The 25240-nt window shown below is 39.3% G+C and overlaps 1 protein-coding gene across 2 annotated transcripts in view; it reads right to left on the reverse strand.

Annotated features, from left to right (window-relative positions):
- The window catches only part of kirrel1b (kirre like nephrin family adhesion molecule 1b), a 133111-nt gene that overhangs the window by 44734 nt on the left and 63137 nt on the right, over positions 1 to 25240 (reverse strand). For both annotated transcript variants that reach the window (XM_012879398.3, XM_012879389.3), the window contains exons 2-3: positions 8649 to 8798; positions 328 to 477 (exon numbers count right to left, since the gene is read on the reverse strand). In XM_012879398.3, the coding sequence (XP_012734852.2) occupies positions 328 to 477; positions 8649 to 8798 (300 nt within the window). The remainder of the gene's footprint in view (positions 1 to 327; positions 478 to 8648; positions 8799 to 25240) is intronic.

Below are 25240 nucleotides of genomic sequence, written 5' to 3' on the forward strand. Positions count from 1 at the left end.
TCGATAACACAGCATGAAAACTGTATTTATTTCACATAAAGTTAAGGTGAGATATTCCTATTCTAGTTCAAAGGTAAGTACTGGTAGCTCTTCGTATGATGAGCCAGATATGGACCACTCAGGCCACTTCAAACTCCAATAAAGTGAATTCTTCAAGATCAGCAATTTTCTTTTTATTGCAATATGTGAACCCACTTCAGATACCTTGATGTGATAAACTTCAGGTTTCTTTAGAGAAAAAGTGATGATTGAAAAACCAGAAAATAGAAAATAATAACAACATTTAAGTGAATTGACCCCTTGCCCTTGCAGAATCAGTTCACTTACTAAGTACGTTGAGCTTGGCTCTCCTGGATCGCAGGGCGGCCTCTGTGGCCTGACACTCGTACAGCGAGTCATCCGAGAGCTCCGCGGGTGAGATCTCCAAATTGTACTGGCCGGTGTCCAGAGCCCGCAGAACACGATACCTGGGCCAGGCTGCAAGAGAGAGACAAAGCAGAGGCAATCAAGAAACATAAATATAAAAATAAATCTTCCTCAATGTGATTGTTTTACCTCTTTTAGCCTTAACCTTGAGCTTCACTCACAATTTATTTAACAATACTGAAATCAACAAATTCAAATTCTCTCAAGTTAGTGGGAGTAAAAGGACCACGAGTGCCCCCCCCCCCAAAATTTTTATAAATAAATAAACTACTTAGTGGCAGTTGGAAAACAGCAAAAAAACAAGAAACTTCAGCCAATTAAATAAAAGGATCTGCTGGTACACATTTCTATGCAATGTGTACCCTCAACCCTAGATGGGTTGAGTAGTCGTCTGGCAATCAGAAGGTTGTGGGTTCGATTCCAGCTTCCCCTTGCCACGTGTCGATGTGCCCCTGGGCAAGGCACTTAACCCCAAATTGCCTACCGAGCTGCGTCTCGGTGTATGGGGAGTGTTGGCCTAGTGGTTAGAGCAGCGTGCTTGCACTCAGAGAAGGATGCAAGTACCCGGTTCAATCCCCAGTGCCGGCACTCTGGGTCCCTGAGCAAGACCCTTAACCCCTGATTGCCCCCCCGGGCACCGCACATGGCAGCCCACTGCTCCCCAAGGGTGATGGGTTAAAAGCAGAGAACACATTTCGTTGTAATGTATGTTTCAATGACAATAAAGATGATATTACTATTACATTTCTGCTGGTGCAGAATTGCACTATTATATTTTTGGAGGGAGTGATAACAGTTATAAAGGCTTGCAAATAATACCCAGGCAAAAATATGCATGGATATACTTTGCAAAAAGTGTATCTCAGCCAAAATAAACTCTGTGACGGGTCGAGCAGTGCTGCGGCTCAATTGCGTGATGTAGCGATTACCGGCTGTCTTTTCAGCTAGCTGGGATTTAAGATGAAAACACAAAGCTGATCTATGTGCAGCGCATATTTAATGCGCAGTGGGCGACTCGCCTCAAAGTGGGCCAAGACAAAACAGAGCTCTGGATTTCAGGTAAGTATAGTTTCTAAGCTAAACTATATCACTTATATTGTTTTACCTTTTGGGAGGTTCACAAATGTATTTCTCTACATCGAACCTGCCTGCGATTCCTTAAGATTTTGAAGGCTCACAAGTTATTGTTGACTTTATTGTAATCATTCAGTTGGCAGTAGAGGTTTAGAAAGGAGCCGGTTATCTATTTCATGAAAATGCTTAATGAGATGCGGTATATCTTTGAACCAAACTGTGCCAGAATGTTCAGAATAACATTTTATAATTCAATCTCCTTGTTTTATGAAGCAAAAGGCAGTTATATCTGTAGTTATATTACTAGGGCTGACATGAATTACCATTTCTGATTGTTAATTAATCTTTCATATTTCAGGGAATGCCATCAATGTATTAATCATCATCTTTATCCGTGACTTTAGTCCTCTCTTCACTTTCTTTGAAACGTGGCAAAAGACCGATGCCTGCGCTGTTTGTGGCAAAGGTACAAGCTTTTCTGAAACAGATGAATGTGGAATCAAAAAAATCCTATTATCTGAATCTGAGGTGGCAAACAGGCACTTTGGTGGACATGTCAAAGCTTGTTATCGAAGTACACAGGGAACACGGAGCATTTATTTCAGACCTTTGCCTTAACGACAATGTCTGGAGATCCCAATTGCGCCACCCTTCACATAAGCATCACATTAGATGGTGATAGCACACATTCACTAACGTACTGCATAAAGATCTCGAGAAACACAGATCAAACACGGTCGCATTTACAACAAAAAAAAAGGTGCCAAATCAATCCCTGCATGATTTGAAAACTGCAAAACTACAGGCAGCGCTGCTCCAATTACAGCACCCCCCCCCCTCCACACCCCCGCTCCTCCGTGTTTGAACCGTCGCCTTTCACACAAAGACATAATTGAGCGTGACGTCCCACTAGGGGGCACTCATTGATCCTGCGTGCTGATCCTCACATGACATCATGGATTCAGGATGGAGGGAGGCAGTTGGGGTGCAAAGCAAGAAACAAGAAGGGTGGCAGGTTGGGAGGGTGAGCTGGGGGTGGTGTGGGGGGGGGGGAATGGATGGCAAAAGTATTAGTGGAGATTACATCACCCTCTCCAGCACCTCGCAGCATAGCAACCACAGAGGTGAAAGCACCCTGGGGAGAGGGAGAAGAAGCAGCAGGAGGAAGAACAATAAACTGGCGCCGCTGACGCCTGCAGGTAGTGAATGGATGAGTGTGTGTGTTTTGGGTATTCGCCGAGTCCAAATGTGCACCTGTGCAGTGGCAACAAAGGAATCTCCTTCAGCCGAGTGCATCTCAGATTTGCCAGCGCAGCTAAGTGCCGTTGGACCGTTTTGGTGAATGAAGGCATGTGCGTGGGTGAGCTGCAGGTTTGAATTTGCAGCACACTCTGTGTGCCTACACTGTCCACGGCGGCCATATTTAGTCATGCAGGTCATGTAGTCCAAAAACCTCTTCTTTTCTTTTTCTCTTCCTCTCCAACGTATATCACACACTTGCGCCATGTCTCTGGATCATAATAAACCGACGACAGACTTGATTTAAGCGCAGACTTCCAAAGTTGCTTGGCATGCCAGTCGAGAGCGTAACATGAATGGGAGAAACTGACAAAGGGATGAAGGGAAGAGTGGCAGCACAGGCAGCTGAGGCTAAAACGCGGACAGGAGGCAGAGATGGATGGTGGAAACGCAAAGAGAAAAAAAAAGGCAGACAAAGAGGACAATGTGTTTATTAAGTGTGGCCTTAGCAGGACAGTGTTGTGAAGAGCTACAAGGACAAAGGGACCATTAATGACCAACAGAGATGAGGAGGAGAAGAGGATGGGAGGAAGAGACAGCAAAGAGGAAGAAAGACGGAGAAAGGAAGCTGGAACGAGACGATCTGCTGACCTTTACTGAACCTGCAAGGTTCTTGAACTGAACACATGATCCCCGTCACATGTTAAACTATCACAGCGTGACACTGCATGCCAGGCTGTTATAAGTGGATGTGTGCTAGCTTGATAATAGGTTAAACACCTCCTTCCTTAAGTCTGAGGCTGCGGGTTTGCTTCTGTATTCTGAGTTTGTGACTGTAGAATGGGGTGTAAAATAGAGTTATAACCAATCCAAACAATCCAGCTTACTGCCAAAAAGTGTTGCAAACTCAGATATTAAATTATATCATTATGAATAAACAGTTCATGCATATGAACTGATGTATCGCTCAGTTTTGCCAGATTAAAATGTTTTTTTATTGAAGCTGAAATGGAAGCTGGCTGCAGAGTGAAGTGCTCAGCACGGCCTTGTCTGGAGATTTTTCAGCGACAAAAAGGAAACAAAAAATACAATTTAGCTCTTTGTTACGTGCTTTGTTCTGAAAGTTTTAGATTTAAAAACTGTGTCAGAGTGTTACAGTAATTATAACTGAGGAGAAAACTGAGCTCAACGCAGAAGCAACATGGAGATTCAGCCAAAAAAAAAAAAACGATCCCAGAAACTTTCCTGTTTTTCAGTTTGAACTTTCAGCCCCTGCAATGGATTACGTAGGATTTGAACATGTTGGCAGACGGCTAAAACATTTTGACACCACATGCTAATATTTACAATTTAACTACAGCCTGCTGATGCAGTTAGCGATTCAGAGCTAAACATGCTACTCACTAAATAAAGTGTAAAAAAATGTCAACATCTGTGTGTTTTGGGCTTTGTTTCTCTAAAGTACCAAACTGTTATTTTATTGAACAATTTGGTGTTTATTTTTTAAATCACTCATGCAATAATGCAGTGCTTGATAAAAAAAGGCCACCAAGTATTTGTCCACTTCAATCTCAACAGGTTGCAGTTATGATTTTGCAATTTTACCGCTGGCAAAGTATGAATTTAAACATGAAGAGGCAAATAATAATAATAATAATAATAATAATAATAAAAATAGCAGTATTGCTGCTAATTGATACGGTATATTCATATCAACTTCTTTAAGATCAGGACCAAAAATCTAAGTAAATGTTTAAGTAAAAGCGCTCTGGGTCAGAAAATCTTGATATTTGTGGACATTTATATTCAGCTATTTGGATTTGGTTGAATCTGTGGGCCATCTTGAATATTTCAGCTTTTCGCTGTGGAGCTAATTCCATATTTGTTATGAGTGAGTTTTAATTTGTTAATAATTGTTTATTTTTTATTTGGCTTTAATCTTTTTTAAGCCACCTCAACCACTTCCATGCAAGTGGTTGAGGTGGCCCCGGTATTATCTCTTTTAGCTTGAGCACACCTTCCTATATAGGAGAAAAAACACCCATGACCATTATTGTGAACCATATTACTGGCTTTATGAGCATTGCTAAAATGTCTAAAGAATAACAAGTACTATAGTCACATTGAAGTAAGGCCAGTGACTCAATGCTTTAGTTAGATTTTCCTTTTACTAAATTGCACAATATACTGAATTTGAGCAGCAGAAATTGGAATATATGTAATTTACATTTAATCTGTCTATGTGATTGGACTGAGTTGAGTCTATTAGTACAAACTGGATCTGTTTTTTTTTTTTAACCAGAGAAGCACTTTCTCATTAGTGGAAGACATTAGCTGGAAACAATACAATGGGTAAAGTTAGCTGGTCGCTTTAATGACATTTTTCCAAATCTGACTGTGTGGAATTTAACTGGATTATAATATGACTAAAATGACGGTGATTAATTGTTTATAAAACTTTCTTGGGCTGAACAAAAAAAAAAAAATCTTTCGGTACATTTCCAGAAATGGTGAGAATACATTTGGGTTCAAAATCTACTTTTACACATAAATGACACTGTACCAATAATTAAATGATCAGTATAATGATAGACCACATACTCTAATGTGCACCGAGAATTAAACAATGCAAGAATATAACTGGCCTGGAAAGGACGGCTTTTAATTGGTAAATTAAAAAAGTAGACTGAGGTTATTTTTTATTGTCAACTAGGGCATATAAATAAAACTAATCACTGGGCTGCATGAGGGGATGATGGTCTGCTCGTAGACAAAAAGGTTTTAGGTGCAATCAATGACTGGAACAAGGCAGCTGAAGGAATTGGATGCATTATTGAATTAGTCCACCAAGAATAAATCAGTTCAGTTGCAGGTTTGTAAGAACCTCCAGTTCAGAGAGCTTCCCTTAGTTTACTTTTGGACATTGAGGAGTGTGGCAACTCTGAAATAAAAGTACAGCCTCACTCTTGCCTGCCCTTTTCTGGCACTTTCCTGACCTCCACGTGACTTGAAAAGTCATGTCAGCCAGAGCTGCGCTTCAGTGTCAGAGCCTTTACCGGCTCCGGGAGAATGTTATCCAGGCACTGCACCTTGTCACCCAGGAGCTTCTTAACTTCCTCTGACGCTCTGCCTCTTCTGACAGAGGATGTGTTGGTGGGATTTAGGAGTTCCTCAGAGTGCTCTCTTCACTGCCAAAAAACATCAATCTGAATCAGCAGTTTATCTCCCTCGGTGAATGGAGCCCGGGCCAAGACTTACTTTTCTTTCCTGAATTCCCTGACAGTTGAACGTAAAGTTAATATTTGAACCACTGCATCTGCAGTGCTCTCCCGACACCAGTGTTAGTTTAGAGGCTCCCAGGCGATCCGGTAACGAGTGGATAATTGACATATTTAGTAGGGTACGGCGAGATCTCATGGCGCGGGACCAGGACTGTGCAACAGTTGCGACAGGTGTGAAAAAAAAAGGGCTTCAAACTAAAAAAAAAGTGCTTTCCAAAATGGAAGGGTTATTAGTTTCGTATGAGTGAACAACACGGCATCAATTTACTAAAGAAAAAGGTAAATAAAATCATGATTTTGATTTAAAATTGGATTAAGTTTTTGGGGGTTGTTGCCTTTCAGAATAAATTCAGGGACTTCCCCGATGAAATCGCTTGATGGATACGTCTTGGTTTTATTTCTCATCATAGACGGCAGCTTTAGTTTTCACCAAATCTCGAACTTTGCAGAAACGCAGCATCAAACTTGCAAGAAAACCTCCACCATGCTTCACTGTATCCTGAAAAGAAACATTATTGCACTGCTCTGCAGCCAGTTTGTGAACAGACTGCCCTCTGATAAGTTCAGATATTTCAAATTTTCACTCACTGGTCCAGAGCATCAGCTAACATCTTCTGCCTTACAGTTCCTATGTTTTTGTACAAAGTTGAGTCATTTGGCATTGTTTGAATGTCATTGGTATGGCATTTTGGCTACAACTCTTTCATAAAGACCACTAATGGACAGATTTCAAGAGATGGGTTGGTTTCTGGTTATTTTGCTGAAGCCCATGCTGGAACTCTTCTCATTTTAGAAAATAATAGTTTCTGTAAACATATGACGTAGATGTAACGTCATATTGTCCAAGATATGAAGGTGACTAATTATATAAACAAATCAAATAATGCTGTTTTTGATAAGTTTGATGTATGTTTGACAGTTACTATGAAGTAAGAATGAAGTGAGTTGTCCTTTTGAGTTCACAGAATAAAGTAGTGAACATGGGCCGACCAATGACGCTGTTACAAAAGCTCCAAATGGTTTTATTTGTGAAGCATTTTTGGCCACAGGTAGACAAAACCGTAACCGAGTGACAAAGAAGAAAGGAGTGATTTATTGTTATCTCTAATTAAAAAATGTTAACGCTTAAAGGGGGAAATAAGTGAAATTTTACCACTGGGTTGCCTGTTGAGCACTGTCTGTTGACCAAAGCAGGATGTGTGATGAGCCACGCTTCTCTATACATCCACTCCAGCTGCAACCAGGTCCGCCCCCCCTCCCACCACCATTCCCCTCCCTTTCTTACCTCCTATGCGCATATGTGCAGAGGTTTAATACACAGAAAAGCAGCATCACCTTTCAGAGGAACCTGTCTAGTGAAGTAGTAAGCAATAACTTTATAATGCTGTCAGCAAAAGAACGTTTTGATCCACTGGGCGTACACCCCGCCATTTTTTTCCAATGCTACTCTGCTGATGGCATTTTACGGGCAGGGAGGGGCTAAGCCCTGATTGGCATAGACCGGCTATGAAAACAAGACACTAGAGTACAACTATCTTTTTTAGCCATCCAGTCTACTTCAGAGTTAGACATGGAACTCAACTCAAACTAACTTTGACGTGATTTGTCAAAAAGGAGAGATTATTAATTTTACCTTAAATAGTGCTAAAATGGTGTCATGTTTTGTCATCGTGAAACTGGTGTAGGTAAAAATCGAGGTATAACTAAATCAGCAAATAAAGAAACTTAATAATCATTCCAACTTTATGCTTCTTAATGTGTTGCAATATGTCTTCCATCCTTAATTTACATACATAACATCTTAAAGATGTGATTGTCTCATGAGTGTTCACAGCCCCCTTAAATAAATTTTATCTAATATCATATTGTGCCAAATTGTTAAATAAACATACAGATAAACCCTTGGTTTTTGCAATCCTAGGCTGTTGTTGAGCTAATTTCTATCGTCCAACTAAATATGTTGGCAACAATGCACCTGAAATGCAACTACCAACATATAGGCAGCTGTATATGAATATATGTATAGTGCTATTTACTAAACCATTGCGGTCAAACTCTTGTTTGCAAAAATAACAGAACCAAAATCTTTTTTTTTCCTTCCCTCTAATTCATTAATTTTACATCGCTGATTCCTTTGATCACTAGAAAGAATAACTTCTCTCTGTGGAAGAGGTTTGACCCCGTGACTCCTACTTCCTTTAGTTTCATGTGATCCGCTGCCTTCTCCGAACTGAAGGGCATTCTTCTGTTTCGCTCTCAATAAGCTGGTCCGGATATGCGTGTCGGCTTAAACTGTAAATGCAAAAGCGGGTCTGCTTTCGAGAGCAGTATGAAGGATTTTCTCTAATTCGCCATGATACGCCGGACTCATTTTTGCCCGGATTGTCACTCATGCGGGTTTTTGGGCTTTTAACTCTCTCCTGCATGGTGCACAGGTAATTTCCTGTAAAAAAAACTAAACTTTTAAACCATAACACCTTTTTGCCAGGTTTCTTTTTTTGGTCAAAACTGAACCAAAACCATATCCAAGTTAATTCTCCTTTATACTCCTCTTTGATCTCGGCAGCTGCATGAAGCAGAAACACTTTTTCTTCGCCTGTTGCAGGATTTCTTCCCCCCTCCCTTTACCTCGAAGACCTTCTCCGATGCCCAAGGCCAGGCCATCCTTGGTCCACTGTACAATGCCCGTGTAGTTGAAGACCACGCAGGACAGCACCACCCGTTCCCCCAGCACCACCGACTGGTCGGCCGGCTCCTGGGAGAATCGCACACAGCACGCTGCAACAGAAGGACAAAAAGGGAAATCAATTTTAGTGTCTGCTCATTGCGTCTTGGCCATGAGCTGCCATCCTCTATAATGCAGTATTGAGCTACACATGGCCTCTCTGATCTTATTGACTAATGTCTGTCCATATAATCGCTGCTGGGATAATTTGTTGTGCGCTTTTATTGAGTATATTGTATATTTATAGCTTGGTTTAGTATGTGTTTTTATCATGGGGGGGTATTTCAATATAAACCCAGCACACATAATACATCAGCCAAGAGGAAGGACACGGCTGGATTTAGAGATTTTAGTTTATAAAATCCTATTAATCATTTCAATGTTTTGTTTTTTTTTTTTTTGTTGCTGCACTTGAATCTCAGTTCCTCGAATTTACATATTTGTCATTCCTCTGTGCCTTCCGCCGCTGCTTTGTCTCCTTCTTGCTCACTTTCCAAGGTTTTCCCTGGACTTCTCCGAGGCTTAAATGTGTGTGCCTCCGTGCACGCACGCACGCGCGAGCCAGCTCTTGTTCTGCGGGAACATCACTGCCGAGCTGTGGTACAGCTTCTTTTTTTTTTTTTTTTTCATCACGCACTACAAAGGATTTTGCTTACGCACACACATTTCCTGCAGCAAAATAAGCCTTTTGGCAGTCGCCGCGCTACTAAAATACACAGATATCAAAACTACAAGTGTAGCACCAGCATCCATTAGCGCTCTCTCGCACAAAAAAAGAAAGTCTTAGGTGAGGAGGCAAGGCACGAAGCGAGGCGGCGTTTTCAGCCGTTTGCATCATCAGGTAAAATTGTTTCATATTCCAGGGGAAAGTCTTGCAAGAAGCCACGTTAATTAAGGCAGAGAGAAAGAGAGGGCGGTTGCAGCCTCAGATTACAAATGCACGCGCACGTGAATGGGCTCGCGCATGCACACTAATGCACAAGCAGCGATCAATCACACCAAATGCATGCTCTTTAGCACACACATCTCATCGACTCACTCTTGACAGAGAGAATACAGGCGTAAGTATTCAGTCCTGCATGCATGCACAGACACACACACACACACACACACACACACACACACACACACACACACACACACACAGAGACACACACTTCCACAGAGTCGGTGTTTGTCTTCCCGAGGGCTATTCTGTTCTTGGATCATGGTTAAAACAATCCTATTAGCTAATTAAGGCAAAAACTGGTTAATAAAGCAGGCCGTGGATCTCAGAGACGCATCTCTGCGGGATTCAGCCACAAAGGTGCAAACAACAGAGAGATTTACTGATTTGTCAGGAGGATTACACATGTCGTGTTCTTCGTGTGAATAGCTCTTTTACAGAGGGCCAGGAATCTTCACACTTCTCACAAGGAGGCCTTTGATGTTTCTTTATCTTTGCTTCTAATTTCCAAGGACAACTGCGGCGACTGCACACTGATATCTGTGTTTTCATTTAAAATTTAGAGGAAAAAGCCGGTTTAAAGCACTTCCTTGTTATTAAGGAATGCTGCTTGGCTTTGGTTACAGTTAAGCTTATGAGAGAAAGTTCAAAGAGCTTCCCTAGTGCATACATGTTTTTTTATGCAGGGTGAGTTTTTATTGCAATATTAGACTTGAGGTTTTAATCAGTAATTATTAAATACTAACTTTGAATACTGAGGCGTGTGTTCCTTGTGTGGAATACACAAGTCCTGCCACATTTAAGAAGTGTCTGTGCATTGGGATGCAGGGTGTAATACTAACAGTGCCCTGCTGTATCAGGGTGTGAAGGTCAACTTTGCCATGATGTCAATGTGTTATGTTATTTATTCCTACACCCAATGAAAGGAGCAGAAAGATGAAGGTTTAATGCCGTATTAACTGTCTATGAGTGAAACAATCAAACAATTATTGAATTAATTAATCAGAAAGCAGGTCAGACACCATTTGAGATCCAGTGCTGAGGTGAATTTTTATCAGGGCTGAATTGAGCATCTGCATAGTGCAGCGTGAGATTAAGTAATGGTATTATTCTGTCATTTTAGCAGCACTAAGTTGCATTTCCGTTGATTTTGTGGCACACATATCAGGTATATGGCATCTCGCAGTTGCAGTGCTCATGTCTTTAAAAAACATCTGCAGCCAGCCTGACTTAGCTGGTGGTCATAATGTTACAGTCTTAAATCCATAGGAAGACTATGTCGGTGTCTTATTTACTTAAATCTGAGCGCTTTCATGTGCCATTGAAATGAGTAATACTGTCCTAGAAGCAACATCTGTCACTCATTAAAGTAACACTGTTTTAAAACTGGAGTTGGGGAAACTAAATGTGGCCACTGAAGCGCATCAAAATGTTAAAAGGGTAAAATTAACAAGTAAACATGGGGAATATCTATTTATCTATGTATAGAAAAGAGCATCCAACTCTGTTTATACAGTTTATACAGATACTGCACATTTAGTCTGTACATGACTAAATAACTTGTCGTTTGAAATTGAAATACTTAAACCAAATATATGAATGTTATTTATACCAACAACATTCTCAAAAAGTGGAAGATATGATATTTTACAAAGCTGCAGTGTTTTGTTAATCCCTCAGTCGGTCATGGCAGATTCACACTGGTTCCGGTTCTGCTGGAGGTTTTTTCTCCAGCAGAAGCAGGGGAGTTTTCCTCTCCACTGTTAAAGGGGAGTTTTCCTCTCCACTGTCACCTCATGCATGCTCAGTATGAGGGATTGCTGCAAAGGCATCAACAACAACGCTTTCAGGAGGAGTGAATGCTGTTTATCAAGACTTTGATGCAATCTGCTGGGTTTCCTTAGAGAGGAAACTTTTAGATCAATCTGTCTGGAGGATTTGATTCAATTTGACTTTGTAAAGTGCCTTGAGATGTCATGTGTTGTGAATTGGTGCTAAATACATAAAATGGAATAGATTTTTTTCCACAACAGTTTAATACTGACAAAGTCAGCATCTTATCTTAGAAATTATCAGATTTCACCACCACTATCCATAAGAAAATGCTTAACCACTATTTGTGACATGACAACTTGTTTTGCCCCACCTCTGCTGCCTGCCCTTCACCAGCCTGATTGATCACACCTGTTACCTATCTTCTCCTCCAGTCTATTTAAGCAGTTGGTGCCCTCTTTTCCTTGCCAGTTCGTCTAGCCTATTCCAGCAAGCGTTCCAGCCCTTTCTCCCTGAGCTTCTAGTGATTTTTGAACCTTTTTGTGCCTCGACTCTGCCTCTGCCCAGTGTTTTTGGATACCTCTGCCTATTTTGACTGATTCTCTGAGTACCGACCCTTGGACCATCATTAAACACCCGAATCTTGGAAACTGTCTGAATCTGAGTTGTCATTTGAGTCCAGCCTGCTCAGCTTCTTGTTAAACTATTGAGCAATTTTCTTATGAATAAACCTTACATATACAAGCGCACTCTCACAAACACCTACAGGTGCTTGGATTCAGGTGCTTACGGATTAATTTCTATACAGAAAATCCCTATTATTAGCTTCAGCTGTCCCTTCTTGTATTAAATAATACTCTATATTCTTCAGTGATGGTATCAAGAGTGGGTTGTTTGTACATGTAATAGTTTATCTGTTGGTTTTGCTGTTCTTTTTCTATCTGTCTTTGCAGGTATAGAAGCAGACTTAGTAATGTAATAGTATTAGTAATTACTATTACTTAGAGGATGTTACATTGCTCTCTCCTTTTCCTCTCCTCTGTTAATTGACAGATGTTGTGACATTTGACCTTAGTGCTTTGGTTAATTTAAAATCAATCATTACACTAACACTGTTTGAGAAAATATGTCAATATTGACCGGATGTTTTAGAATGCTAAAATGTTTCATGTTGTTCATTTATTCATTTATTGCAGAATTTCTTTTGTTGTTGTTGTTTTCTCAAACAATGTCAGTTCGTTAGCAAACTGCACTCTGGATGTGATGTCATAAATGAAGATTAGGTCCCTAGAGCTTTTTGCAGACCAGCCACACACAGTGCTTTGCTCTTCATGGAGTCATAAACATTAACATAAGATAGAGTAAGCATTACCCTTACAGAACCTACTCCGGAGATCCCTTTGTGACCTTCTGGACTATCGGAGACCTTCTGTTAGGGTGATCTTTGTTAGCCCGAGAGTTTGGGATGGGGGTGGGAGGTTAATAATAGTCTTGTCTACATATGAATTGCTTTCATATGTACACAGTCTGTCAGACCGTGATTTAGAAGAGTCTGAACATTTCAGTAAAGGGTTTAAACTTTTTTCAGCATGATTAGCATCAAATGGGCCTTCCTGCACCTCATGTCAGAATTCCATCATTTTCCAGTAGTAGATTTTCCTGGTTCTCAGTCAGTTGTTTTTAAACCAGATTTTTTTGCCCAACTGTTCAAAATCAATTTAAAACAGATCTAAATGGCAGTTTGGATTGAAATGTGGACCATTCAAAAATAAAAGATGGAAAAAGGAAAGGAAGGAAATAATTAGGGGTGGATAGACAAAAGGGCAGACGAGGGGGGGGGGGTGGAGAGATGGGAACTCCTAGACAAAGAGAAAGAGAATAAGTTCTTCAAAAAGCAATATCCAAACCAGAGACAGGAATAAATCTAATTCCAGATTTTTTCAAGCTGTGAAACACTTCTTTGACTGAGGCTCCAGGCGATTAACCTTGCCTGCAAGATGAATTTCTGTATTTGTGTGTTCACAAACACACAAGAATCCATGTTGTACCACTCCGGCTTCACCCGTTTGTGTGCCAACCAAAAACGGTTCAAGCCAACGACTTTGCAGTTTTCTGGTTTAAGGCGGGACATAAGGGTTTGACGAAAGCAAGGGCTGACGAGCTCACAGCCGAACCGACACAAACATGGCAGCGTAACAAACAAAACAAACAAACCAGCGTACCTTCTTGGTTTCTCATGACATGCTCATGTTTTAATTTGCTACCATCATTGGCTAAAACCAACCTTTGGAAGGCGGGCGTGAACTTAAAACGCTGCACATTATCAATCTGGCTGGCCAGGTTACCAGGCATTGCTTATTATCTAAATATAAACCCCACGAAATTGTGTTGTGAAAAGATATGTTTTGATAAATGTCTGCTCCTACATCCATAATAAATTTTATCTATATTTTAACATTTGATCAACAAAATTCGTTTTTAGTTATAACTTGTGTGAATATCAGAACTTGGTGTGTTTTACATCAAAACATGTTGCATCATGGGCCCTATTGCAAACATTGATGATTTTTTTGTCATTGATCCCCAAAAACATCAAAGACAAAAATAACAGATGAGACAAAACAATGAAAAATAAAGCTGTTCACGTTCCCCTCAGAGCAGCAGAGGAAGACTTTACTGGGAAGTGATATCTTGCTGACATGAGTGATTTACATGTGGGTCATGTTCTGCATGATTTATGCAAAATTAACAGCTATTACCAGCACAGGCCCTCTTCTGCGTGGAGAACTCTCTACTGAACAACACGTTTTCTCCTGGGATACACCTCTGTGTGTTTACAGGGTGTTTCAGCGAGCGAAAGGAAAAACAAAAACAAGGAGAAAAGGGAAGAATTTCTGTTGGTGCGTCGTGATATTTAAGAGTAATAGTGTGTGTGGGTGTACATTTGTGTGCCCTTTTTTTTTTTTTTTTTTTTTTTTTGCGAATGTGGGCATGTCGTGTGTGGCCTTTCAGCCTGAAGCGGCTACTCAGATCGCAGAGGAGAAAGCCACACTGACAGAGAACAGAGATGTAATTAACCCTACGGGAAACCCACCCTCCTTGTCTCCTCCTCCCAGACACACACACACACATGTACACCCATATATCTTTTCCTCTAACCCCTACTCTTGTTTCAGACTACTTTCTTTGTCCTACTGCTTAGTCTTTGTTTTATTGTAGGTTAACAGACCACAGTACAGGGCACTGAAAGAGATTCTTTACAACTTATCACATTAAAACCATAAAGGTTCTGTGTATTTTATCAGGACTTTCAGAGCTAGACCCATACAAACTGGCATATACTTATTAAGTGGAAGGAAAATGACAGGTAGTTTTGAAAATAAAAATCAGGGGAAAAATAAATCCAGTCATACCATCATGTATAAATCTTGTATTTAAAAAGGGAACTAAACGTAAGTAAAATGTTCTTAAAATGTGTATATTTTCCCTTGATTTGAGCAGCTAAATAATACTATTTGCCAGTGGAATGAGTATTTTTACCCCTAGAATAACATAATTAGATATCCTGCACTTGAAATAAGATGATGGTAATGAAATGTTCTTATTTTGAGTGCAAAAATCTTATTCCATTGGCAAATAGTCTTTTTTAGCTGCTCAAATCAAGGAAAAATGCACTAATTTCAAGATAATTTTACTGACTTTTAGTTCCCTTTTTGCAGTGTCCTTTTTAAAAATGTTTCTCTTCTTTAAATATAATTTTGACATTTGACATTTTTAACATTTAATAGAGCCGTTGTTTCTACTTGCTTTAGTTCTGCAAATGACTTTTCACCACAGCTGTCTTCAGTTTTGCTGTCTCTTTTAGCCTTATCTTTTCCATCCTTCTCCCCACCTTTCCATCCCATCATTACCAGCCTGAGGGATGATGTGCTCCTCCTACACTCAAACTCTCACCACATAATGACCCACTGTTACAATAGATGGAGCTTCACAATAAAGACCACGCTGCCTAATCATATTATCCTCTATAATCACTTTTATTCATTACGATCTCTTCTTTTTTTCTTCCTCAGGCCAAGCTTTCCTGATGTTTGGTACTTTCAAACCATCCCTGTCAGTTCATACTTACATGCATACAGCAGGAAATGCATGTCTAATTGTAAAAGTCTTAGTATACCATTAAATATGACATGTAGTGTTAATATTCAGACTAAAACACTAAACCACACTATAATATTTAATAAAATCCAGTAATGAAGCTTAACTCAAAATATGAAGAGCAATAGAATTGTGGAAGAATTCAAAAACAAATTATTTGTTTATTGAATCTGGGCAGTTCCCTATGAGTTTACACTTGTACGTAAATGTCCAACTGAGTAATCTAAAAACATAACAATAACAATAACATTAATTTTACGTTACTAAATAATGGCATTTAATTCAAATCTTTCAGAAAACTGAGTGAAATAAAGCAGGTAGACTAATAAATCTGTATCGAACTGGAAAATATCACTTATCTCATAAGGTTGTTGTAAAGTCTTTGTACACAGTTTTAATGTAGTAAGCCAGTCTTTTAGTTTTTTAACATGACTTGAACTGTTTTGTCATTATAACTAACTTGTTGCCAGCTTCAAATGCAGCAGAGGTGCAGGGATGAGTTTAATTTGTACTTGAAAGACAAGATTTTCCAGCCCCAAGTTAAAAGGAAAACCAGAGACACCCTGAAATGCAAAAACTGAAAACTTGCAAAGTTCATGATGTCTCACCAACACTGACCTCAAAATCCAAAATGGCCATTCTGCACACACGGAAAGGAGTGATAGTTGGAGAAGATTAACTTTTTACTGGCCCTGCTAACAGTTTGTATAATTAACTGAGAGACTCACAATGTATTTTAGATTATCTATGACTGAATGTCTGTTTATGTGTTTCAATCAATGAATAGTGGAACCCTTATCATCTTGAATTGCTAATTGTAGTTAGTCTGGTCACTGAGCGCAATAGTTAGCGCGGCCCAACACTTCTTCGTCTTGCAAGTGGAATAATAATATGTTTACATGGGCGTAAGTAATCAGAATAGACTTAGATTTTGGAAGAATATATTGATATTAAACTGCACATTCATGATGTACATTTGAGCAAGATTTCTTTGAGAGGAATAAAGAACCAACGATACTAAAAGTGCATCATACAAACGCACCAATCAGAAACATTGTTATCAGATTAAGGTCAATCAAAACCCAATTATATTCTGAATGAGATAGGTGATTTAAGTCAATGATAAATCTAAACACGTGTTTCGATCATGTGATTTGGATTTGGGCAAACCACCCTGACTGCGAATATGTGCCCCATGTCTTTCATGTATGGTTTCCCATGTCTGTTTTCCTTCTGTAACACAGGAAGAAAAGCAGCACGTGTCGCTAAGCCTGCAGCTTTATTAGCGATTGCAGCATCATATCAAGCATTCTTAGAACCCAGAGTGTTTCCATTCTGGGCTCTCAAAAGACACTAAACGAACACACTTTCACATTTGTTTGTAGGCAATGTTTGTTTTCCTTGTTTGTTTGTATATGATTGTTCAATAAAGTTGCCAAAACTTCTGTGGTTTTTAGGAAAATTTGAGGACTAAGTACATGAAGAAAATTGAGGTACAAGAAGTACAAGAAGAAATTTGAGGACGTCTATGCCTGTTTGTCTTCGGCATAGACGGAAGTACAACATCTTCTTCTGTGGTTTTTAGGACTCTGCACATGTCACGGTGCTTGTATTCTGAATAAAGCCTGGTGTGTGTATACGTACATCATGATTGCATTATTTAATTTATTGCCCATATAAACAAACTATCCAGATTTTCTTTTTTTCATTTTCAATCCAAACACATTTAAATCCATTCAAGGGATTTTGTTTCATGTAAACAGCTGTTTCAAGTTAGTAGAGTTGTATCATTCCCAGGTCCAAGTTCTGACAACAATACCCACAAACTGTGTCTAATGGGTTAAACAAAAGTTACAAGAACTATAACATTGTGACAAACTTTGGACACTTTCTTCTTTACAGTGATTACGAGTTTAGCACTTTTTTCTTTTTGCTTTAATCATTATACCGGGTTGGTTTGGTTAAGGCGACTAAAGTCCTGTTTAAAGGTAAGACAACATCAATAGTATTAGGAGAAACTAACATTTAGTATGTAATTGCACTCTACAGCTGAAAGTTGATTTAAAAAAATAAATAAAACATTAAGACTTTTTAATGAACTGTTAGTATGTGAGAAGTTAAATTTCTTTTAAAGCCACATCATAATCCACCCTCCGCCAAACTTTATAAATGCCATTTTCCTGCTGACCTCTGACCCCAGACTTTCCATCAGCTTATCAGATGGAGATAGACGATTACAACAAGAAAGTGTTCACTGCTTTAGTGGCTGCATACTTTGTATCATCACATTTGACACCTTGGATTATCCTGGATGATCTTAGTTTATACTTACAACTGCTTCCACTCATTCATAATACCACTAACATCTGAGACACAACTCCTTTATAACCTTCAATCATTTAGTAAGTTTAAATTAATTAACTTTTTTTGTTTTAAAGATCTACACATTTTCTGCTTTCTGACCCTGTATTCAGCACAGTTTCTGGCATGTGTCTGAGATTATGTAAGATCCACAGGCAGTCAGTGCAGCTCTTTTACTATTAGAAAAGGGCTGAGGCGACACAACGTAAAAGCAAAATGTCTTGTCTGTCATTTTCTTGCGAAGCCTTTTCCTGATCTTTGAAACAGCATCTGTCAACTTCTTCTGAAATAACAACTACCATGGATACCATGGATTCTGTAAGTTATTTCTGATCTGGGCACTTTCTTTTAAGTAGGTAGTTTATGATTGTTAAATGAAACAACCAGAGAAAGTCATGCACTTTGCTGACTAAACATCAAATCTCACTTTGGGAATATGGTGCTAGTTCTGTTTTTGCTCCTGATAGGCAAATACCAACATTGACAAAGGCCAATAAAACAATATTACCATTTATTGTTGGTTGCTATCTTGTCAGCTTCTTAATTTTACCACAGAGGTGTCATCTGGCATGCAACTACCGTATTTTTTGGAGTATAAGTCACTCCGGAATGTAAGTTGCATCAGTCAAAAAATACCTCATAAAGAGGAAAAAAACGTATTGTAATGTCCCATGAGGCTGGAGTAGCCACAAGGACTGCTGGGTAATGAAAAGATGGAAAAAACATCAACGTGTTGTCCTAGTTTTGTCTTAAAATGGGTTGTTTATGTTGATAGTTTGTTCATGCTAAGCTTACATTATGTTCAGGAGGTTTCAGCTGTAACTGTTAAAGTTGGCACCATGGGAAGTTGCATATAACGGAAAAGCATTTGGTTGTTCTGGTGTGGTAACGGTGCTACGTGTTAAGCTAACAGTGCGACACAGATGTTTCAGAGCAACATAAGGCTCATTTGCTTCAGCAAAGTTGGTAAACCCCCCCGGGCAACAGACCTGTAAGCTAGCGCTAGCTGCTATTAGCTGCACAGACAGCCCAATAACAGGGTTCTGTCGTGGTCTGGGTCCTTCAACCTGCACCACGTAACGCTCTGCTGCATGAATGCATACTAAAATAGTGACACAACATATAGACATGTGTTCAGTGTTTGTTGTCTATAAGTTAATATTTCAATTAATTATTAAGTTAAGGTGACCGGATTCTCTAGATAAAACCGGGGACGTCTCTGATTTTGTTGAGAATCTCTATCTGGGGGTTGGTTTGTTTTGCATGATCTGCAAAGCCAACAGGGCGGGGAAGGCGCATTCAGCTCAGCTCTCCTACTACGTCAGGACCGCGGCAGGACCGGGTACATACCTCTTGTTGCGCTAAGCTTTGTGATACACTGAAATCGGGGACATTTCCGGGGACTGTCCCCGTTTTTGATGACCTGTTCCCGGACCTGTTGTTACTTAGAAAACTTGCAGATTATAAGAACCATCTTTGTTTTAAGGTTGAATTTGCATGTTATCTAAGCCATTACAAGGCCTTTGTTTGGCAGTAGTATAAAGCTTGTTACTCCACATTACTCCAGACTTTTTGAATTAAGAAAGCTTCCTGGAGAGGAAGCGAAACGGCTTCAACTACGGAAGACAAGTCCAGTTGCTTTGTTTTTTACCTTTTTTTTGGAAAGACCTGTTCCCGGAAGTCGGGGATATCTGGTCATCCTATTTTAAGTGGTACAGGAGCAGGATAGTTTTCACAAGCCCAGCGATCCTTCTATATTGACAGTAATGTTTACTCCTTGGTTCATACTGGTCACGATGAATTACCATTTAAATTTGATATATAAGTCGCACCTGAATATAAGTTGCAGGATTGGCCAAACTATGAAAAAAAAATAATACGGTGTATGTTTTATAGCGAGACCACCTTGTTTATATCTTAAAAAGAAAGACAATAAAATATTTGCAACAATCAGATAATCATTATGTTTGTAATAAGATCTGATACGCGCAGAATAAAAAAGATAAATTTCATGCAAATCAAATCCCAAATTCCTTCTGGAATTGAAGTCATTCCAGCCATGATTGATTCTGCCTCATGGTTTGTTTCTATCCCCATGCACCTCTCCACAGTCTCATGAACACAGAGACGTTAGCTGTCTATGTCTATTTCACAAACACTTCACATGTTTTCAGTAAAACCAAGGATGTGCGAACAGAAAAGTGAAAAAGAAAGAAGCTAAGTACTGCTCTCAGACTTTTTTTTCTTTCAAATTTATCCAGGCTGTCTTACTAAGTAAGAATAATGCCATGCCAATAAAAAAAAATAATGATGCCACAGTAAAAATACCAGCACCAATAACACTTTCAAATCTCAGCTTTTATGTTGTAACCCTGTTGAAATTCAAGTTGATCTGTGAAGGAAGGTAATTGCAAGCAGTTCAAGTACACTCTTCTATCATCTTATCAGACAAGGGAATGCTGTCTCTGTTTCCTCACAGCAGAACTTCAAAATGATCGCCTGTGGCTTAACATAACTTCCTGAAAGCGAAGCAACGCTGTGTCAAAATGAACAGCCAGTTCAAAATGTTTGTAACCTTAAACTTCAGCCATTCGAACCCTCAAGCGTGAATTCTTTGAATCCCCACCCCGAACACCGGCATGCTGACCCTTCCCTTGTATTCATTGTGCAGCTTTGCCTGTGGGCTGCAGCTCGCTTCCATTTCAACCATCATTCACAAGCAGGAGAGGACATGCCACCTCATCAGAGCATTGTCTGTGTTTACATGCATGCCTGCATACTGTAAATATCTGCTGTTCTTTAAGCTGCGTGTGCCACGTGAACATTTTGGCTCTTGCTAAATAGGCAGAAAGGGACAAGACATAAATAGGAGGACAAATGTGTGTTCTTCTGAGCATTGTGATTTACAGCTGAATTTTAAATGTGAAGGCAGATAAAGCAAAAAACAACACATTTTACCAAGGAAGAAAGTAATGATTTTCCCTTTGACATCCGTCTTCTTGTTGATTTTTGAGAATATAGGAATATAGGAACTTCCAAGTCGAGGTTCACTGATCAGCTTATTTCCAGATATTGTAAAGCTTTCATCAACCAGCATCGCTATTAGCTGATTTTGGTTTTTGATAAGTGGTTGAAACACATTTTACTAGCCTTTTTTTTTTTTTGCCTTTGAGCATTCATTAATAATTTTTATTAGGAACCAAAAACAAAATTAGCTGATGTTGCTACTTTAAACTGTCTTTGGTACCTTTTATATTACTGAATATCATGGTTAACATTATTAAATGGCCAATAGGCCCCCAACATTTTTAAATCAAGTCTGTTCCAATCTTCAGCTTCCTGATATCTACGGAAGTTACGTAGCTCTGGGCCAATTTGCTTCTTCATCAATTCAACCAAACTTGATATCCTCTGGCCGTTTGTTCCCTTTCTTTGCTAAACACCTTGGATACAAATCAACCAAAACTGTAAAACCAGAACATGGTGAAGGAGAAAAATTACATATTTTTACAATCTTCTTGCATTTCTGCATTTCCTTTGACTTCACCTCATAGATACTAAAAAGAGAAAACTTCTCATTTAATGTTTTTTTTTTTTATCAGGGTGACTCGGTATGAAGACCAGATTATTAGTTGAAGTAACACAGTTAGCAGAAGCTGTGGCAAAGCACTCTGTGTAGCTGTTCTTTTAGACTGAATACCACTGAATGGGTTTTAAAACAGTTTTTTTGTTGTTGTCTTTTATATTTTTTTTGTAAGGAATTTACAAAAGATTTGTTATCACGTTATCATATTTACAAATCCTATGGCATTTTGCACTTTTTTGTGCACATTTTCTTCAGTGCAGAAGACAAAATTGTTATAATTGCAATGGTAAATAATTAATGTTGTATTCGTTGTGTTGTTTTTAATAATGTACTATTAGTACACAATTACTGGCATGTAAACATTAGTCACAAAAAGTGAAATGACAAGAATGGTCTGTTTCAGAAACACTAGTACACTAGTATTTCTTTCCCAAAAGTATTGCAGAATAAATGTATTCATCACTTTGATGCCTATTCATAATTATGTACAGTGATCAGGGTAAGCGTAATAAAGCCCTTTGTTACCATTTAAAACTTGAAAGTGTAACATGTTTACCAATTTAAAATGTGTGCAACTTTGTTATCGGGGTATGTGTGTCCTTTGCTGCATCAGAGGAAAAGGCTAAAAAAAAAAGAGAGCTGTGATGAAAGATTGTCACAGAATGACAGCCGAGACAGAAGAGATGAATTATTGAAGGGGAATCTGACATGTACGTGTAGAGAAAGTTCAAATCCATGTTTTCATCCTATTTTTTTAAGGATTTTGGCATTTTTTGACCATGTCTATTTTATTTAAACATATATATTCTAAAATAACTGAAATACTCCAAAAATGTAAAAAAAAAAAAAAAAAAAAAAAAGCACCACCTTCTACTACATCACAAAGTGTCGCTCCAGTCATTCACTCCCGGAGGCCAATATTCAGTGACTGACAACTGCATCTTTCCCGCAGAGTCGAACTTCACTGCCGCCTGTTTCATTTGATGGTTTTGGAAATATAATTCATGCAACATTTATGCCTCCAAAGCACTCGGCATTTAACTGACAGAGACGTACAGGAGATCAGACAGAGAGAGAGAGACGCAGTTGGACAGAGCGGGACCGGCACAGGGGGACATACACAAAGATTGTCACTGAATGTCCCACTTCGCATGGTGTTTGTTGTAAACAGAAGCTCCATGATTTCCCAGTGTCCACTCGCCGCCCAGCACAGCTTTTATTTTCTCTCACAAACACTTCCAGCGGCACAGAGGAGCAGCGCGATGCAAACCAGGCAGTTATCTCTCTCTCTCTCTCTCTCTCTCTCTCTCTCTCTCTCTCTCTCTCTCTCTCTCTCTCTCTCTCTCTCTCTCTCTCTCTCTCTCTCTCTCTCTCTCTCTCTCTCTCTCTCTCTCTCTCTCTCTCTCTCTCTCACACACACACACTGGGGGAAGTCAGCAACATTCGACAGATATGCATGCACACACCAAAGTCCTAGTGGTCATGCATTACCAAACTGCAACACACAGTTTTACTTTAAAATATTTGTGCACACATTTGCACACGGATGTAAAACACTACACTTTGAAAATCGCCCCATAAAAACATAACGGATTTCTTTTGCAGCGCTTTGCTTTGAAAAACAACCACTTTTATTAACGGATTCACCAACATGAAAATCTATTTAAGGATTGCAAACTGGGGAAACTCGGACAAGCTACTTGTTCAGACCACCAATTCTCCTTTTAACTTTTTTTAAACTGTTGCAAAGTGAGAAATAAACTTTTTTTTGTCCTGTTTTTGTACTCCTAGCCTTTTACTGCCAGAAAACAACCAATTGGTATGATAACGCAATCCAGTTAAAGGTCTTGGTTAAATTTACCCCAGATGTTCAGTATCTTATAAAAGTCCTATATTGCACGTTTATTAGTGCATTTCAAATTGCATGGACCCAATCTTGGCTCTTTTTTAATCATATTTGACATTCTTATAATTATGTTTAACTTGTATGACATTTAGCTAGTGATTGATCTTTTTCTCATTATTAGGAACATTTTAATCCAACTGGGCTTTATGTATCTTTCCTCCACTTTTACACAGAATGGATTTATGATCAAAGAAGTAGCACAAGTAAAGAAATTTAGGCAACTTTTACACATACTAACTGGAGTGTAACACGAAATCAAATAAATTGTGCCTCAAGAAGTTATTACAGTATTTCTGAGTTGCTAAAACACATTTTTTGAAACTTTCTCTTGCTTTCCCAAAACCTTAAACACAAATCACCAAACTTAAGCTACACTGTCAAAACCTTTGACTTGTCTTGCTTTATCAAACAATTGCTTCAGAACTATGTTATCTTTACCCAAAACCAAACACTGTTTTCAGATATCACACACATCCAGCTAATGCATAAACACTACACAGCAGTCATTACACACTACAGAGATAAATGCAAAACACTGCACTCAAAGCAGAGCAGGGGAAAAATTAGATTTATTATGAAGTTCTTGCACAATCCTGCACACAAATATAGTCACAAACAAAATATGCAGCAGATCGATAGCAATGTCTTGGAATCATTCTGCCTCAGCATCATGCCTCTGGGCATGGTCAGGCCACAGGACCTCATCAACGTCACAGGCAATCCTGTCCCTTGCTAAACAACGGGGAAAGAATCCTTTAGCATGACGAATCCAACCTTGAATCGATTCCACTCCAATGTCGTCACATGCTGCATCCATTGACTGAAGGAGATTTTCCTGTGCATAAGGATTTCTGTCATAGACCTTCCACCTCCATGCAGAAAAAAATTCTTCAGTGGGATTGAGGAAGGGCGAGTATGGTGGGAGGCACACATTTATAAAACGTGGGTTATTTTCAAACCACTCGCGTATTCTAGGACCACGGTGAAAGTTCACATTGTCCCAGATTACCACGTACATGGGATGCTGTGGTTGCTCATCACCTCCCTCTTCACGTCTCAGTAATGCTTCCTGTAGAGCATACAGAAACGTTATAAGATGGGCAGTGTTGTAAGGTCCTAAAGTCACATGGCGGTGAATAACCCCATAGCTGCTGATGGCAGCACATATGGTCACGTTGCCACCACACTGCCCTGGCAACTCTACAATGGCTCGTTGACCAATAATGTTGCGGCCTCTCCTTCTCCTCTTGGTGAGATTGAAGCCAGCTTCATCCAAGAAGATGCACTCATGAGGCCTCTCCATGGAATCCAGTTGAAACATTCTCTATAGAAATGAAAACAAGTTAATTTTGATATAACGTAAATGACTTAGCATTCCAGGCTTCATGACTCTGTATACATATGCTGCATTACATTCAACATAGTAAAGATGTACAGTAACTCAATAGTGCTGTATAATCTCTAAACATTACATATTACTTACTTGTACATATTGATATCGTAGCTCTTTTACCCTCTCAGAATTTCTCTCAAATGGTACTCTGTAGGCTTGTTTGAGACTTATCAGGTTGCGTTTTAGGACACGGTCAATAGTGGAGAGACTCACACTGTTGATTCCTTCAAAGTTCTCGTTGTCTTCCTCAACTCTCTGTTGTATTTCTCGCAGACGAATGAGATTATTTTGAAGGACCATATTGACAATAATGGTCTCCTGCTGTTGTGAGAATATACCTCTCCTTCCACCGGCATGTGGCAGTCTTTCAAT

The sequence above is a fragment of the Fundulus heteroclitus genome, chromosome 6 (genome assembly GCF_011125445.2).
Source record: "Fundulus heteroclitus isolate FHET01 chromosome 6, MU-UCD_Fhet_4.1, whole genome shotgun sequence".
Classification (NCBI taxonomy): Eukaryota; Metazoa; Chordata; class Actinopteri; order Cyprinodontiformes; family Fundulidae; genus Fundulus; species Fundulus heteroclitus.